The sequence below is a fragment of the Streptopelia decaocto genome (genome assembly GCF_964273445.1).
Source record: "Streptopelia decaocto genome assembly, chromosome: 4".
Classification (NCBI taxonomy): domain Eukaryota; kingdom Metazoa; phylum Chordata; class Aves; order Columbiformes; family Columbidae; genus Streptopelia; species Streptopelia decaocto.
This window is the reverse complement of record NC_138658.1, coordinates 16542621-16560327: the sequence shown is the minus strand read 5'-3', so window position 1 is coordinate 16560327 and position 17707 is coordinate 16542621. Positions and strand designations below refer to the sequence as shown.

Below are 17707 nucleotides of genomic sequence, written 5' to 3'. Positions count from 1 at the left end.
AGAAAAAAAGTATAACTGAATCTGGATTCTCAAGTGGATGATGTAATACTACTCATTTATGTTGCTTACTTTCAACATTTTACCTCTGATTTTTTAGACCCTCATACCAGAAAAGTGTAAAATGTAGACCAATGTTTATCTGTAAACAAATTGCTCAGCAATATTGTTTATGTTAGCTGAACAAAATTTAATCCCTAAACTATCAAGAAAATAAATATTTCATTGTTATTTGAAACAAAAGTCTCAGGCCTAGAGCAAAACAGAACAGTGTTGTGTCACCAGATATAATTATCATTGTAATGCACATACTGCATCAGAATTGGCGTGATTAATCAGTGCTACAAAACTCAAGTTTTTAGATGGTAATGAAAGAGATGAAATTTGTACTGATAGATTACAGTTTAGTACTAAAGAATGTTTCTTAGAGGTAAATGATGGAAGACTAGTTAGGGAAAGTCAGAGTCATAAGTTGTTAGGTCATAGCTAAGTGAAATTTCACATTGGTCTTTAAAGTATGAGCAGATGATTGACACCTGACATTTTAGCCTACACAAAATAAGCTGATTGTCTCGGGACAGGTTTTTTAGGAATGTCTGTCACATCTCAGAACTGGTATCCAGATTTAGAAGCTTTCAGTAAAGCAAATCTAAAGACTGAGGTGGTTAAAAGACCTCTCTGAAGGACTGATAAATAACAAGGGAAAACTGAGCTGTCTGTGCTGAGAATGATCTGTAGCAAAGATCTTCACAGGTTAGGACTGCCAGTACAGCACCTTTCAGAACAACTAAGTGCTTTATAAAAATAAATAAATTAATACCATTCAGGAAGATTTGTTTTCCCGATTTGCTGTCCTAAAAGACTTGCTGCTTTATAAAAGGGTTGGTATTGCAATGTTAATGTCTTTGGCTTATTTGGATGAGATAAACATCATAAACTCTTGAAGTCAAGGAGATTACAGTTCCTAATAAAATACAGAAGGGTGCTGAATAGAATGAAATGACATATTAGATGAAAGTCTTACTCAAGGGCTCTACAATTGGCTCAGCCTCCAAAAGGAATTATGAAGGTATTTTTTAGATCTATCACACTCTTTCCCAACACCCAACCATAGTCGAAAGGCAACTGAAGAAATAAGTAAGGTTTTGGAACCAGACAGAAGGCATGGGCTGAAAGATGATCAGATGGAAGGCAAAAAGTTTTTTCTTCTTTCCAAACCATTAAACTATGTAAATAGTTACTTCAAAATAATACACATACTGTTTATTCACAAGATACTACTCAATCATAAAAAGAAGATCTTAGGACAGTCCTCTTGACTTAATTTTATTCTTAAAAATGTTAGCCTGGCAATGGCAATGTTTAAACCATCTAGCCAAGGACACTTGGAAAATAATCCACCATCAGAAAATAAAATTGAGCAACTCCCCCACTAATATCAGACGATACTTTTGTTGTTGATGATTATGTCATCCTAAAAACAATCAAAGATTTGTCTTTTTTTAAAAGCATTGAACATTGCCTTCTTCAGTGGTTTCTGAATCCAAGAGCAGCCATTTTCCCCACTGTTCCTAAAACTGTGTCTATATTATTCCTACTATTAATAGCATAAAGAGCTAATTTTTATTCCCGCAAAGGGAACATTTTCATATAGCTTTTTGAATAGTACTTACTCAAATATGGTGGTTTGTAAGGCGCTCGTGTATTAGACAGCAGTCCATCCAACTCCTTCCTCTCCAGAGTGTTGTGAAGGGCCTTCTCTTTGCCGAAGGTGGAGAAGGACCTTTCTGCCCCCGGCTGGGCTTCTGGTGTTTCAAACACTTCAGTGTCTGGAACGGAGTCCATGCCAGGTACATGCAGATTGCTGCGGTAATCTGCAGCTTGGCGTCCATCAGATGGAACAAAGGAAGGCATCCAGCACCGATCTGAGTGGCCCAGTGCTTTACATTCCTCTGTGCAATTGGAGAAGAGATCCATGCCTGCAAGCATGAGAGAAAAAGAAACTACAGATATAAGCTTCAGCATCATGAACAGCTGCTGACAGATAAGAAAGATTATGCCTAGCAAAGAGAGAAGTGGAAAAAGAAATGTCGTAAGAACTTCTTCCACTACCTTCATCTCCTCAACAAAAAAATAGAAGAAAAAAAACCCTGACTGTCCAGACTTCAAAAGTCAAAGACACCATTTAGTAAGCATAAACAAATGCCAAAATGTCATACACATACAAAAATATCACAAGAAGAGGGGTACTGGTGGTTCTATCTCACAAAATAGCTTTCAGATCTCACTGTTAGAACCCATTCAAAAAAGGCTCAATTCCACTTGTAGGTTGATGTCTGCGGTTTATCAGTTGAAAATACTTGTTGAGAACATGAAGGAATTTTTTCTACATAAAAGCATCTCTGACCAGAGAAACTAAATGTCCTGATCGAGGAACCACAGATTTCATTTACAAAAATGAAATATTAATGAGTCCTATAAAGGAACTATCTGTGCATACATTAGTATACACATGGAGCCTATTGATATTAAAAGCAGATCTTACAAAGTAGAAATCCAGCTTTCAAGTGACCAGGATGCCTTATTAAATCAATAGTTACATCATTCTTTCAGAGATAGTTTTCACTGCTATGGCAGCAAACCTTACTATCATCAAGTCATCCAAGTAGTGGGACAGAATGCTATAATAAATTACTGTAATTAGTGGTACAAAAGTAGCTGTAGTCCAGTGTGACATGGCTGTGGATACTATTGAAAAAATTGTTAATGCTTCCCTTATATAAGCAAACACTTTTCCCTGCCAGAGTGTAACTCTTTTCTTACAAATCCTTTAATGATATTAAGATTTCAAATGACAAGCTATGCTTCTATTGACTACCTATAGATCAGCCTTCCAAAATAATATTTTGAGACTGTGAGTTACTAAATTGTTGGATTATACTTGTTTTGAGAGAAATGGCATATGAAATCTTAGGCATAGAGGAAAATAAATACTAACGTCTCCAAGTTGATAGTCAATATTTTACAGAAAAGCAGAACAATAAAGAAATATCTTATTCTTGTATTTATAAAAAGAACTGAGAGTCTTAGAATAGGTGTATGTCAAAACTGAACTAAATCTGTTGTAAACATTGCATTTACAAGCATTGCACTAGAATTATAAAAAATGACATTACTTGCAGAAGAAATAGGACAAATTTTTGAACAGCTGTAATAAGACTCATGTAATGTAGCTTGCTCACCAGCCAAGATTGTAAAGAACTGGATTAGCTTGATCTCTAATATGAGGATTAGTATTAAGAATTCTATCACTGTTTTGCACCATAATTTGATTTATATTACTAATAGTTGTGCGATATCTCACACTGTAAAAAATCTCTTCAGCAAGCAAGAATCTTTCTGAATGATCAAGTGCTTGGGTACTAAACGCAGTCACTTAGGCAGAGAGGAAAATAATGAAGGAAAAATAAGCTTTGTATCTCAGATTATCCTCACTTTATAATGACTTTTTAATTTTAAATTGAGTAATATACAATACTAGGTCCACTTTTGATTAGAACCTTGCATTGATAATTGGCATGAAGAAGTCTGAAAATAAATTACTGATCAGTGAACTGTTGAAGAATGCAGACGTGAACTGCAGATATGATTAAGGAGTCAGATGAAGATCATCAGGCAAGGCGTACAAATTGTATAGTTCTAAATTCTGTAGCGGTAGTAGCTATCAAAGACTGAAAAGAAAGATTTAGATGCAGGCTTTCTAGAAAGAAGTTAATATATAACAATGTCTATAAAACTGTGTGTGTATCTCATGTATTGAAATATCTGCACAAAAATATGTCAGGCAAGAAAATAACTATTTTATTAATCTAACTCTTTGCCATTCAGAAGACTTACGTGACAATTAAGACAAATGCTTATTGCATTTTTCAGGCTACATACGAACAACAAATAACCCTAGTTTTAATAAAAAAAAATGATGACAGTTAATTTTGCTAACAGTGTATCAATGAACGTAATCATTCAACATTTCCTGAAAGACAGCAGGAGAAAGAAGAGATTATGAATGAATATTAAATTATATTCTTTTGTATATGGGGAGGGAGATGCTATAATACTGTTTTTTAATATAGGCAGTCACAGACAGACCCTTTTTTGCCCTTCATAAATTTTAATTTCTCCTGGAAAACCATCCTCCATTTTACTATTTTGTTTCCACATAGGCTGCTAAACTGTAAAATGTCTCTGTCGAAATAGTGGTTTTCAGTTCCTTTTTGAATACTGCTTGTCTACTGCAATGCACTGAATAGAATTATATAACAGTTTATTATGAAAGAGATTTTATAGCCACTATAAATCAGGATTTTGAATAAAAAAATTACTGAATGTAGTGGATACAGTATGTAGGCTTGTCTGACAAACTTTTCCCCCCTTGAAGATAGGAATATTTAAAATTAAAAACAAACAAACAAAAAAAAAAAAACCCAGAAAAACTGGAATTTTAATATATACTACTGCAATATACAGCTATAATGTAAATGCTTGTATAGGATGGGAACAAAATCTTTGGAGGGGTGTTTGTGTATTGTTCCTACTTGGATCAGTCACAACATTCCCTGAGAGCTTAATGGACACAGAACCAAGTCTTTGGCTTTAGTATTTTGACAGAAAATAAATTCAACTAGAACTCTGATTTTGAAATCCCTGGGCACCTATGTATATTTATGCTGACTAAGATATAAATGCTGGCTATTCTTCCTCCACCTTTTTCCTGTGGGCCATGATATAGAATTCTGCATTTCTAATAGAAAAACATTAAAAGCAGAGGAGGCAAAGGCTATTTGTTGTTTTCCAAGAAGGAAGGATATATCTTAGCAAACAAAGTAAAACATTCAGCACAGAACACCTTCATATACCAAGAATAATGTTCTTGATTTATAACTAAAAGAAACGTTCAGCAGTAGAACACTTCCATCTCATCTCCCTCATGAATCTGGTTATGTCTAGAATCCTTCAGAACTAAACTATCCTTCATAATTGCAAATCCAAATTAAAGAAAAATGCTTTATATTTTCATTTAGTTATCACATTAGACAGATGCAGATAAACTGAATTTTTAAAGGTGACTCTGAGTTCTGAATTCCAAATATCCTTCGCAGATGCACACAGTTTAATGCACTGAAATGCTGAGAAATGATAAGCATTGCACTGTTTCAAATACAGCCTTCATATAAAAGCTCATGGCAAGAGCCATTAGTTCATCCCTACTTACTCAAGTCTTATCACTAGATATGCCAGTGAGCAATTTGTGCTTTCACATAACCTTAACTTTGCGGATTTTGAAGCAAAACAAGCCCACATCCCTCCCCTGAAAGGAAAACAAAAACTCGTAAAGGAGTTCAATATTAAGTTTGATATCTGCATCTGAATTTCCTGTACTCAGGTGCTTTGAATCAGATAGTTGGTAGTGTTGCATTTCTGAAGCATATTCCCAATTTGCTTCCTTTTTTTATATTTCAAAAGGAGAAAAATCAAAATTTCTATGTGCATGATTTCTAATTGGTTTGAAAGGCAGTTTACATCAAAGCAAAATTTAGGCCTAAAAGCATTTTTAAATAATGTATTCTTTCTTAATTTAATTAAGGGAGAAGATCCATACACCAAGTAAATGAGTGAACAAATTCACATGTATCACGGAGTAAATGTTGTAAAAAAGTGCAAAAAAAAATTATTAAATGTTGACAAAGTTATTTTATAGCATTGTTATTGAGAGGGGTTCTTTTTCCCAACACATGCCATTTTTTCACAACTTTGGCTTTTATTTGGAATTAAACGGCAGTTTTCATTTCTTCTGTGGCAGCTTTTCTTAAAAAAGACGGTTAGATGGAAGGTAGGCATGATGTAGGGAAACAGGACTCCTTTTCAGAGCTCCATTACCAGAACCATCGTCCTTTTCGTTAGATTATCCTTGAGCAAGTTACTCATTTCCTTATGATTCATACTTTGTGTCAGTAAATAAGGATAATGATGTTAAGCTCCTTGTAGAAGACTTTATCTACTGAAGAACTAGACTTTATGAAAAAGAATTATTATCATTCTTTCTTGCTAAGTAATTGGTGTGCTGCCTAGGATAAAACTGATTTCATCTGCATGAGAACATGAATAGAGACTCAAACATCTTCGATATTCAACTCTTCCAAATCTCAACTTCAGAATTTCAAAGCCTGGACCACTGAAATGTGAACACTATTAAGCATGCAGTCCAAGGAAAAAAAAAAAAAAAAAAAAAAAAAAAAGCCAAAACCAAGAAAGAAAAAAGAAACCACCCTCAGCTTGAGTCAAAGCACTTTTCTAAGCCATTTTCATGTTCACTTTCACTTTATCTGAGATAGACTCTTAGCCCAAGTGACCTTCAAAACAGGATTTAGCTGTCACTCTGCATTGCCTCAGAAGGAATACTGGTTTTGTCTGTCCCTTTATCATTGAAATTCTACCCTTGACTTCTCGAATTCTACTCGTTATGAACACTGAAATATCATAGCTCTTCTGCAATAATGCATACTAACCCTTATGGGGTTTACCTAACCAGTATGGAAAAGGTGTGAGATAATGTTTCAGCCTGTGCCTTTGTATTAGACCCTTATGGATTCCCTTCATAAAGTTCACTAGTGGAACTCTAATTTTAGATCTCAGCTTGTCACCAGTGCATACTGTCTGGTGCTGCACGAAAGAGATTATCAAAAGAGTTGATGCATTTTGTAGTATATACATTACAGTACATTTACTTAGATTCACATCTTGGATATACCTTCCTGAAGTGAATCTGAGAGATCACGACAATTCAGTGAGAAAGGTTTAACAAAGGTAATATTGTCAAGAACCCTGCATGTTCAGCTTGAGAAAGCTGAGTAGCTAGTGAGCAACCATACGAAATAAGTTGATGGCATGAGTCCAGATCTTACAGGACAGGTGTCTAATCATACAATTTAAACATACACACATGCAGGGTATTAATTGGCACCCAAGTCGGCAATTTCACAATGGAGGCCAAGAATTTAATCAACCATGGGAAATAAACTAACCTCACGCTTAGAAATTACTCCTATAGAACGTGATTGAAGTACAGTGTGTTGTTAATAATAAGCAGTAGTGTTGTATTAGTTGCATTTGTTCTACAACAAGTAGCAGCTTTTGTCTCAACAATTTTCAGACAAAGAAGAGAACAAGTAATTACGACATGTGCATGGTGTTTGAGAAACCCCTCCTATGTTTGCCAAAAACTTCATGTACTTCTTCACCTTTGGAAAACCATTTTCCAAAAAGCTTGGATTCCTATCCCAATTAGTGATATGACTACTTAATGCACAAGAATTAGGCTCTTGAACACTTGAGTAGCCCACTACTTGCCATTCCCTGATAAATGTAGGTGACAATACTTTTGTAGTTCATGGATATTAAGGTAGATAAGAATGTAGATAATTACAAGGCATTCAGGTGGTACGTTAATGAGAACGATACGAATTCCTTACATACCAGCACATTTGAAACCAGGATTATATCACTGTTAGGAAAAAGTATTTTGTAAAAAGGTGAACTAGAATCTTATTTCAAAAGATAAGAAAACATTTTGGGGTTGTTCAGCCTAGAGAAGAGAAGGCTCTGGGAAGAACTTATTGCTGAAAGTCCCTTTCAGTACTTGAAAGGAGCTTGTAAGGAAGACGGGGACAAACTTTATAGTGGGGCCTGTAGTGATATGACAAGGGGTAATGGTTTTAAACTAAAAGAAGGGGCATTCAGACTAGGAAGGTTAAGGAAGAATTTTTGTATTATGAGAGTGGTGAGACACTGGAACAAGTTGCCCAGAGAGGTGGTAGATGCCCCATCCCTGGAAACATTCAAGGTCAGGTTGGACGGGGTTCTGAGCAACCTGATCTGGTTGAAGATGTCTCTGATCATTGCAGGGGAGCTGGACTAGATGACCTTTAAAGGTCACTTCCAACCCAAACTATTCTATCATTGTATGATACACAGAATAGCTAAGTTCAACATTTTCAGTAAATAATTGTGCAGGATAAATCTATGACACAGTGATAGGTTTTCATCCTGCAAGTTTTCCTTCCCAACTAATAATTAACCATGACTTTTGACAGTCAGTCTGGCTAGCAGTGGATTACTATAGAATAGCTACTTGTGTGCCACATGACTGTTCAGTGGTGACAGTAACAGAAGTCTTGTACAGAACAGTAAAAAGATGTTTCACGAGCATAACATACTGCTGATTACAACTGGTAGGGAGTGAGTTTTACTTTTCAACGTGAATTATCTAGTAAATATTTTTGGATGCAAATACAATGCTTTTGAAAACAAATATGATGCTGCATAGTATCAGGTAACATCTTGAAAAAAATAGTCCAAACTTCTGCCGTGTGATTTCCTTCAACAATTTAGAAAGAGTTTATTATAGAGCACCAGAATGACTAGAAAACACAGAAGGCATACCTCCAGATATTTCCTCCAGCCATTCAAGATCAAACAGAATTTATGCTCTTTTTTTTTTTTTCATTAAATTCATCACCAAAAGCTCTTGGCAAGAGTGGAGTTTTTTTATCAATATACCTTGTCATTGCTGAGGTCAAAGGGTATCTTCTTTGCGTCATGACAGCAGGATTCAGCCCAAAACTTACAGAAAAACTATTATCATATGTTTGTAGGAAAATAAAGCAGTTTATACAGAGATTTAGAAATAGCTATTTACAAATAGATATTTCAATATCTATTTGGAACTAACATTTTTTAAATTGTGCATGAAAACTATTCTCAAATCATGGCACCATTATATTAAATTGGAAGTTCTGTGTATTTTAGGTTTCACTTCTAACAGTCAATTCTGAGTGGACCAAACCTGTCAGCTTTCATTTCTTCATATGTAATCACCATTGAAAACACAGAAGTGCATAAATCACATCAGGTTCATAAATTTTTGAAATCATTTTGAAAGTATAGAATAGATTTCTCCCCTAGTTTCATAAAATGGAGATGATGAAAATGCAGAATTTAGCCAGCTAAGAAGTTTGATGGTAGTTCCAGTGTTCATATCTGAAATAGACTACTTTTAAAGTGCAGAGAAAGAATAAAGAGCAGAGGCACAACAATAACAGCACTGAATGCATCTAAAAGAAAATAGCTTTCAGTTGATGTGCAACTATATGATTATATTCCCACCATCAGTCAAACCCAGCCCCTTCTGCAGATGTTTATTCTTTTCTCTCCTGTTTGGTTATTATGGTTCATTATGTTGAGGAACTAAGCTGATTGAAATGTTCATTGAGATGACTGCTGCAGTAAAATGCGTAAAAGAAAAAAAAATGGAATGCAAGGAGGGCAGGAGGAGAGGGAGATTTTTATAACTCAGTAGCACTGATCACTGCACCAGAAACAGTGTGAAAGAGAGGGTGGGGGGAGGAAAAATACATGGCTTTTTAAAACAACAATAAATCATACGCCATATATAGGCCAAAAATGAAAGAGGCTCTGTGTTCAGATGCAAACTTCTGGCAAGACCTGGTTTGTTGTCAGGTTCCCAGACACAAAATAGACACTGTGTTCACTTAGCATGAAGCCCTGCAAGAAGCAGGGAACTCCGGAGACTCTTGGCTCTTCTCAAGTCTCATTAGGTCTGCATATTAATGACTTGCAGCAATATAAAGGGGCCCTGTAGCAGCCTCCTCTTCCCCTGATGCCTGGCTTTCCCATCGTTAAGGGGACAGTGACTATAATGGCAAGAAAAAGAGGACCTTAACAGAGCACGTGGGTGAGGCAGCACTGCCATGACAGTACTGAGTCCCTTGCTCTGGTATCTTTTAAGAGGGGGGGTCAGGGGAAAAAAATAGATGATTGGAGGGGACCCCGGCAGTATTTTGTATGATACACTTGTAGCAAATCCTTATACATGATAGGGCACAGAGGAAACAAGGGGAAAGAAATCACTGTTTGAATCAAGACATACCAGACATTTGGAGACTGTGGTAGGGAATAAAGCACAAGCATTTGTGGCTAAAATGCAACACAATGGTGAGAATTAATTATAATGCATAGACTCTAAACAAATGTCCATCTCTTTCAGAAAAAAATCCTGACAGTGTGAGAGCAAAACCAGCAAACTCTATGCATGGGAATAACACTGCAATGTATATATTTTCTAGGTGATTCAAACCATAGTCTTTTAAAACATTTCTTTCCTTTGTCAGCACTGAAATAAATGTACTTTAGAATACTTTAGCCTTATTAACATGGAGCTCACTTACAGTATCATGGTCGCTTAATTTGAATTCAAAAACCGCTCTCAAAAAAATGCTAAGGTATTACACATTCAGAGCACCCCATGTGTCTCCACTGATCACCAGTGAAAATCCTCAGAGTCTGGCTGTCATTCAGCCACTGGGTTCATTCTTTCCCTTGGGAACTCCCCCTGCACTTCGCACTGCCATGTCAGCTGAAGTGCCTACTAAACAAAAATGCCTAATGCTTTGAAATTCTGCTGTTGAAAAAAATGCACTATAAAATGTACCAATAACTTTGTCTTAATGTGCAGGAAGTTCTTCTACAGCAAATCATGCAGGCTAACATACCAAGCCCCACCCCAGCTCAAAAGTATAAAATAAATTCTGTTCCATGAATGAAAACAGTTCAAAATTGTCTCCTTGCCCAGGTTACTGTAATGGCAAACTGACATAAACCCAGCCTCCCATACAATATGCTCACATGATTTATGTCCCTCTTGTATTATATTCCTGCAAGCAACTGTTCTTTCTAGTCTCCCTGCTTAAAGATCTACTACTTCCATTCTCTTATCAGACTTACCAGAGGATTGACCTCGATTAGTGGCATCATGATCACTGTCTCCTTGCTCACTGTCTCCATGACCACTGTCCTTAGAGCTTACTATGTCTGCTTCCTGGAATGCAGAACTAGACACAGAAACATCTTTACATTAGAATAAACAAGAAAAAGGAACTCATAAAACATTCTTCTGCCATCACATGGCCACATACGGTGCTGCATTCACCCACTCCTGCCTGCTGCACTGCTTCTGCAGAGGTGCTCTGTCCACCATGAACAGAACTGGCATTTTCAGACCTTGGTAGTCTAGCCTGAAATGGGCAGTAGGCACTATCACTCCACCTGTTTGTCGTGTACTTGGTGCAAATTATTTGGTAGCATTTACTTAAGATGGATAGCTAAATTTTAACTCAGAGAAACCAATGCTGTCTGGAAGACCCTACAGTGGCATTCATAAGTATTTAAAGCACGTTTTAGACTAATACAAGATTTTGTTCTCTTCTTGGTTGGTTTTGAAACCCATTCAGAAAAAAAGCATAATTCAAACTCATTCAGTCAAGAGTGTTTTATTTAGTGTATCTATACACATTCAATTTCCCATTGCTTTACTACTATTTTACATTTGCATTAAACACATTTTGGCATCCCATTCAGATTTGCTAAAGCATGCATTATGAAATAAAGGCTAACTTGTACCTGTTTACCCGTCGGGGTCTGTCAACTAGGTAACTGAGCTCAGCACGCTGATGTTTTGTCTAGGAAAGAGAAGATATTGGAAAGATTTTAAATCTCAATGAGAAATTACACACAAGCAGCTCACCATATTCACTATAACTGTTAATGCTTAGCTGCAAGTAGGCCTACACAGTCTGTTTCTAGGATCTAAGGGGAAAAAAAACCCAGCCCTTATTTGCACATATGGGAAGGCATGAGGGATTTTTTTCCCAAGTTCTTTGGGATGAGATTCTGACACATTTTCTCACAGTGCATGCTGTCAAGCATCACAAGGACTCCCACAGAAATCAACAGAACTATTTCTAGAATTGTGCACTACTTAGTCTGAGGAAAAACTTATTGCAATCTAATTTTCAGCCTGATTTTGATTTCAGTGCATAAAAATAAGAGCAGACAGTAAAGTTATTGCACCCTAAGGAAGAAAATACATTGAGATACCTTCGAGTCCTTACAAAAGGCAACAGAAGGCAGAGTTTTATAGACATTTTGAGGGAAGTTCAACCTTATAATCCAATATTAGATGTTTTAATGCAAAACTTAATGCTTTAGGAAATATCATTCAAACCACTTCAGCCAGACTGGACAGCATTCAGGTTTTAGTATTCATGCCAAGAGGGAATTAACACTTTGTTTTCATTAGTGCACAAGCAGAGAGGTACAGAGTGCATGTATGAGCTAACCCAGCAGAAAATTACTAACAGGGGAGCACTATGGCATGGTATATGCTTTGATAGAGATTCTCTACACACGAGATAAGACAATATAGGCATCGTATTTAACAGGAAAGGATTTTAAGTCCCTGCATATAATTTCATGGAAACTCCCGATACTTTGCTTTGTGTACTTAGCTTTGGTTTATAAAGAGCTGTTCAGATAAAGAAAAGTCAATTGATAAACCCTAATTCACGAATTAATTAAAGCTCCTGGTAGCTGCAGAGATTTACGCAGTCCCAGAGGGGGGTTCACCCAAAGCCTTACTTGCACATGAAAAAATTTCAGGAGGAAAAAAATATAGTTTTAAAATGTTGCTTCAGAAAACCCTGTGACCCGCCTGACATAATTTCATTACTGTTGGCTATAGCGACGTTGCGAAAAGCAGTAACACACACACACACACACACACACACACACACACACACACACACACACACACACACACTCGCTTTCCCGCAAACCCCAGGCGATCCGCCTGCAGCAGAAGACTCGGGAGACTCTGCGCCCCGATGCTCCTGGCCGGGCCCAGCTTCGTTCAGAGCCACGGCGGGGGGGTGGAGCTGGGGGATGGGAGAGGAGGGGGGGGAAAGCCCTTGGGTGCAACAGTTTCCGAGCCGCTCCTAGGCGGCCGTCCGGGTGAAAGGGAGCCAGCGGCTCGGCGAGACGGGGGCCTGGCCGCCTACACTCACCTCTTCCTCGCCTGCCGCTGAAGCGTCCCAAATATTAGAGGCCAAAGAGGACTGAGGCGGCGGACAAATGAATTAGAGGGGAAAGAAGGAGGAAGGCGGCGAAGTGCCTTCCCCTCTGGGAGAAGAGAGAAGGGAGCTTCGGCAGACTACGGGAAAGTGAAGCGGGGTTTAGGGAGAGCCCGCAGTGCAGCGGCAGGGCACCGCCGGCCCGCAACGGCTGCCCAACGGTCCCTAACGGCCCCTAACGGCACGGCGCGCGGGGCGGGGCGAGGCAGGGGTGCCAGGCGCGCGGGCCTTACCTCGCTGGACAAAATGCTGCCGTTAGAGATGATGTCGGGCTGCTGGTCGGCGTAGCCGGTCACGATGGCCCCGCAGGGGTTGTGCTCGGCGTCGGTGCTGCGGGAAGGGCTGCAGGGCTTGAGGAACATCAGGTCGGTCTTGGCGGACTCGGGGGTGAGGCAGACCTGGTAGCAGTAGTTCTGGTTGTGGTGGTGGGAGCCGAAGCTGCCCGACTCCTCCACCGGCACCTGGGCCGGGTTGCTGGGCACGTTGGAGCTCTGCACCAGCATGATGTCCGACTTGCTGAGCTTCTTCTTGCGGGCCCGCGCCTGGCGGCTGCAGCAGGGGCAGCAGCAGCAGCAGCCCAGGCAGCAGTCGCTGGCCAGGCAGGTGTAGATGTTGAGCTTCTTCTCCTTCTGGCAGCGCACGGCCAGCACGATCATGGCCAGCAGGAAGATGAAGGAGACGGAGCCCAGGGCGATGATGAGGATGAGGGTAAGGTCGAGGGAGGTGTCCCCCCCGGAGCGGCTGGGGCGATGCTCACCGGAGCCGCTGCCACTGCCGCCCCCCGCGCCCGCCCCCACGCCCAGGCCACCACCGCCGCCGGGCCGCTCGGCCGCGCCGTCCACCAGCACCACCTGGATGGCGGCGGTGGAGGAGAGCGGCGGTTGCCCGTGGTCCCGCACCTCGATGACCAGCTCGTAGGGGCGCTGGGGGTCGCGCTTGGCCGGCACCCTGCGCGCCGTCCGCAGCTCCCCTGTACGCCAGTCCATGCGGAAGAGGCTGGCCTCATTGCCCCGCACGATGCTGTAGGTGAGGCGGGCGTTCTCCCCGTCGTCGGCGTCCACCGCCGCCACCCGGCTCACCAGGTAGCCCGGCTCGGCGCCGCGGGGCAGCGCCTCCCGCGCCGGGGTGCCATTGCGGCCGGGCAGGGGGCTGACGATGGCGGGGGCGTTGTCGTTCTGGTCCACCACGATGATGTTGACGGTGGCGTTGCCGGCCAGCGGCTGCGGCTCCTCGCCGGCGTCGCGGGCCTCCACCTGGAAGCTGAACTCCTTGAGCTGCTCATAGTCGAAGGAGCGGAGGGCGTAGAGGAAGCCATTCTCGGAGTTGATGGAGACGTAGGTAAAGACGGACATGCCCTGGATCTGGCTCTCCAGGATGGAGTAGGCGAGCTGGGCGTTGGCGCCCTGGTCCCGGTCGGTGGCGCTGACGGCGTAGATGTAGGCTCCGGGCACGTTGTTCTCGCTCACGTAGACCTGGTAGACGGGCTGGCTGAAGCGCGGCGCGTTGTCGTTCACGTCGCTCACCCGCACCTGGATGGACTTGCTGGTGCTCAGCGGCGGCTCGCCGCGGTCCCGGGCCACGACGGTGAGGGTGTAGGCATCGCCGCCCGCCTGCTCGCGGTCCAGCGGCCCCTCGGTGACGATGGTGTAGTAGTTCTTGAAGGAGCTCTTGAGGCGGAAAGGCACGTCGCCCTGCAGCAGCTCGCACTGCACCTGCCCGTTCTCCTCCGAGTCACGGTCCGAGACGCTGAAGAGGGCGACCACGGTACCCGGCGCCGCCGCCTCGCTCACCGCCTCCTTGACGGTGGAGAAGCTGATCTCTGGCGCGTTGTCATTGGCGTCCAGTACCCGCACCAGCACCTTGCAGTGCGCTGGCACGGCGTTGGGTCCCAGGTCCTTGGCTTGCACGTACACTTGGTACACGCTACTTTCCTCGTAGTCCAGCTCGCCGCTCACCTCCAGCCGCCCGGTGCGCGGCGCGATGCCGAAAAGCTCCCGGGCGCGGGCCGAGATGTGGCTGCTGAAGGAGTAGATCACCTCGCCGTTTTGGCCCTCATCGGGATCGGTGGCGTTGAGCTGCAGCACCAGGGTTCCCGGCGGCGAGTTCTCCGGCAGGGACACAGTGTAGACGGGCTGCTCGAAGGCGGGGACGTTGTCATTGGAGTCCAGCACCCTGATGGTGAGCAGGGCGGTACCGGTGCGCTGCTGGGGCTGCCCGCCGTCCACTGCGGTCAGCACGTAGCGGTGCACCGCTTGCTGCTCCCGATCTAGGGGCTTGTCCAACACCAGCTCGGCGAAGCGGTTGCCGTCCCCCTGAGTCTGCACGTCGAGAGAGAAGTAGCTATTGGGAGTGATCTCGTAGGTGCGCAGCGAGTTGGTGCCCACGTCGGGGTCGAACGCGCTCTCCAGGGGGAAGCGGGTGCCCGGCGTGGCGCTCTCCGAGATCTCCACAGTGAGGTCGGGCTCCGGAAAGGAGGGCGGGTTGTCGTTGATGTCCAGCACCTCGATCTCCACCCGGAACAGCTCGAGGGGGTTCTCCAGGAAGACCTCCAGGTGCAGCAGGCAGGAGGGGCTCTGCTTGCAGATCTGCTCCCGGTCGATCTTCTCATTCACGTAGAGCACCCCGGTCTCCAGGTTGAGTTCCAGGTAAGGGCTGCGGGAGTTGGGCGCCGTCTGGAAGCGGCGAGCCGAAAGTTTTGTAATGTCCAAGCCCAGGTCCTCGGCGATATTCCCCACGAACGTGCCATGCTCTTGCTCTTCCTGCACCGTGTAATGGAGCTGGCAAAGGGCCCCCTCCACCATCCAGAGCAAGGCAAAGAGGAATAGCACAATCATTTCCAAATGGGGAAGTAGATTCCCCCCCTCCCACCACCACCTCTTCCTCCTCTTCCAAAAGCCTCTACCACTACCACCTCCTCCGAAAATACACAGTACAGTGTGTGTGCCTCTGAGTGTCTGTGTGTGTGTGTATGTCTCTGTGTGTGTGCGCGTGTGTGTCCGCGCCTGCGAGCGTGTGGAGAGAGAGGGATCGGGGGAGGGGGAAGGAAAGGGAGGGAGGTTGATTTACGGGGGTGCTAGATATTATTTCTTCTGATTCATGGTAGGATTTTTTTCTCTCCCATCTCCTTCCTTTTTTTTTTTTTTTTTTTACGAGTATGATTGTTTCACACGCTGACCAAATGAAGAAGACAGGCGTCCCCACTTCATCTGTGATCTTCGAAATAAATGGCCAACTAATAATAGCTATTAGCTGGATGGATCTAGAGATACACAGTAGCCCGCTTTTATTTATTCCGAGAGTCTTGGCACTGCACCGCGGCAGCAGCAGTGGCGGCGGAGGCAATAGCAGCAGCAAATCCCAGGGAGGAAATTTTTATATTTCAAGATTGTCCTCGGTTTGTCTTCCTGGTGGGAGCTCGAGGGGTAGATGCCGCTGGAGGAGCCGGTGGACATGCCCTCTTTAGATACAAGAAAAAGGCAGAAAATCGCGAAATTAAAAAAAAAAAATTATAACCCGCAGAAAGATTTCATATCAAAAAAGGCAGCGAACAGCTTTGCTACCCAAAACTTTCATTCCTCGATTTTTCTGGGATTTCCTCTTTTTTATTTAAAGGTTTAGATTTTTCTCTCTTCTAGTGATAGTCTTTCATTTTCTTCTGTTATTGCTATTATTATGTTCATCATCATTGCTTTTTATGGATGTGCTGATCAGTTTTTTTCCTTTCTTGCTGGTTTTGCATCTAGCCCCTCTTTTTCTCTCTCTGTGTCTGTCTCTGCTTGCTGCTGCTGCTGCTGCCGCTCGCCTCCCGTCCCAGCTCCGGTTCTGGCTCCGGCTCCTCTGATCTCTGCCGGCAGTTTCTGAGCCGGCAGCGCTCGGCTTTTCTGGTTTTGCGCAGCGCTCAGCTCCTGCCAACCAATCAGCTGGCAGCAACACCCCCGGGGGCGGCACTCTATTGGCCGTGGCGTACGTCAACTAGGCTGCATCATAGATGGGAGAGCGCGCAGGCAGGCAGAGGGAGCTTGGGTCGCACAGCGCAGGCAAAGCCAGGCAGCTCCCGAGGCGCTGCTGGGGAATGCCTGCCTGCTTCTCTGCCTAACTCCCTGCTTGCTTGCTGCCCTCCTTGACTCCCTCCCTGCTTGACTCCCTCCCTCCCTGCCAGCCAGCCTCCAAGAGTGGTTATTCCCCCGCTGCAGTCGCTGGGTAGGGAAATAACCTCTTACCAGCCCGCACACAGGGGTAATCATAAGCGTCTCCTTGGAGAGGGAGTTTCCACCAGCTACTAACTTTCCTACCCTAGACCGAGCGCAGTTGCATTTTTAGAAAAAGTATAAACAGGGGAAACTTGAGATTATTCCCCCCTCCCTCCCCCATGGGCTACCTTAGCTAATTAGTTTGTTTGACAGTGGAGAAAGTGCAACTTTCCATCATACATCTGTATAGTGTTTCCAGCTTCAGCCAATTTAAAGTATCATAAGCCTGCACCATTTTTTCCCAATTTACACTTTTGAATTTCCACTAATGTAACAGGAGACTTAGGGTAAGGGAAAAGTGTCAAATATTCCGTCACTGGCTACTTCGGGTGGCGGAAGGGGGCAGGGAAGCGCATCACTGAGGGGTAGGGGGAGGGAGGGGGACCATTAGGCAGGAAGAGTCGGCAGAGGCTCACA

General features: G+C 43.2%; 1 protein-coding gene across 1 annotated transcript in view; it reads right to left on the bottom strand.

The window, feature by feature from the left end:
- Positions 1-15874, bottom strand: part of PCDH10 (protocadherin 10) — a gene marked incomplete at its 5' end in the record, with an annotated part of 32899 nt that extends 17025 nt beyond the window's left edge. Inside the window, 4 exons of the mRNA XM_082051005.1 lie at positions 1671-1976; positions 10858-10964; positions 11533-11591; positions 13274-15874. Of these exons, the coding sequence (XP_081907131.1) occupies positions 1671-1976; positions 10858-10964; positions 11533-11591; positions 13274-15874 (3073 nt within the window). The remainder of the gene's footprint in view (positions 1-1670; positions 1977-10857; positions 10965-11532; positions 11592-13273) is intronic.
- Positions 15875-17707: the final 1833 nt, after the last annotated feature.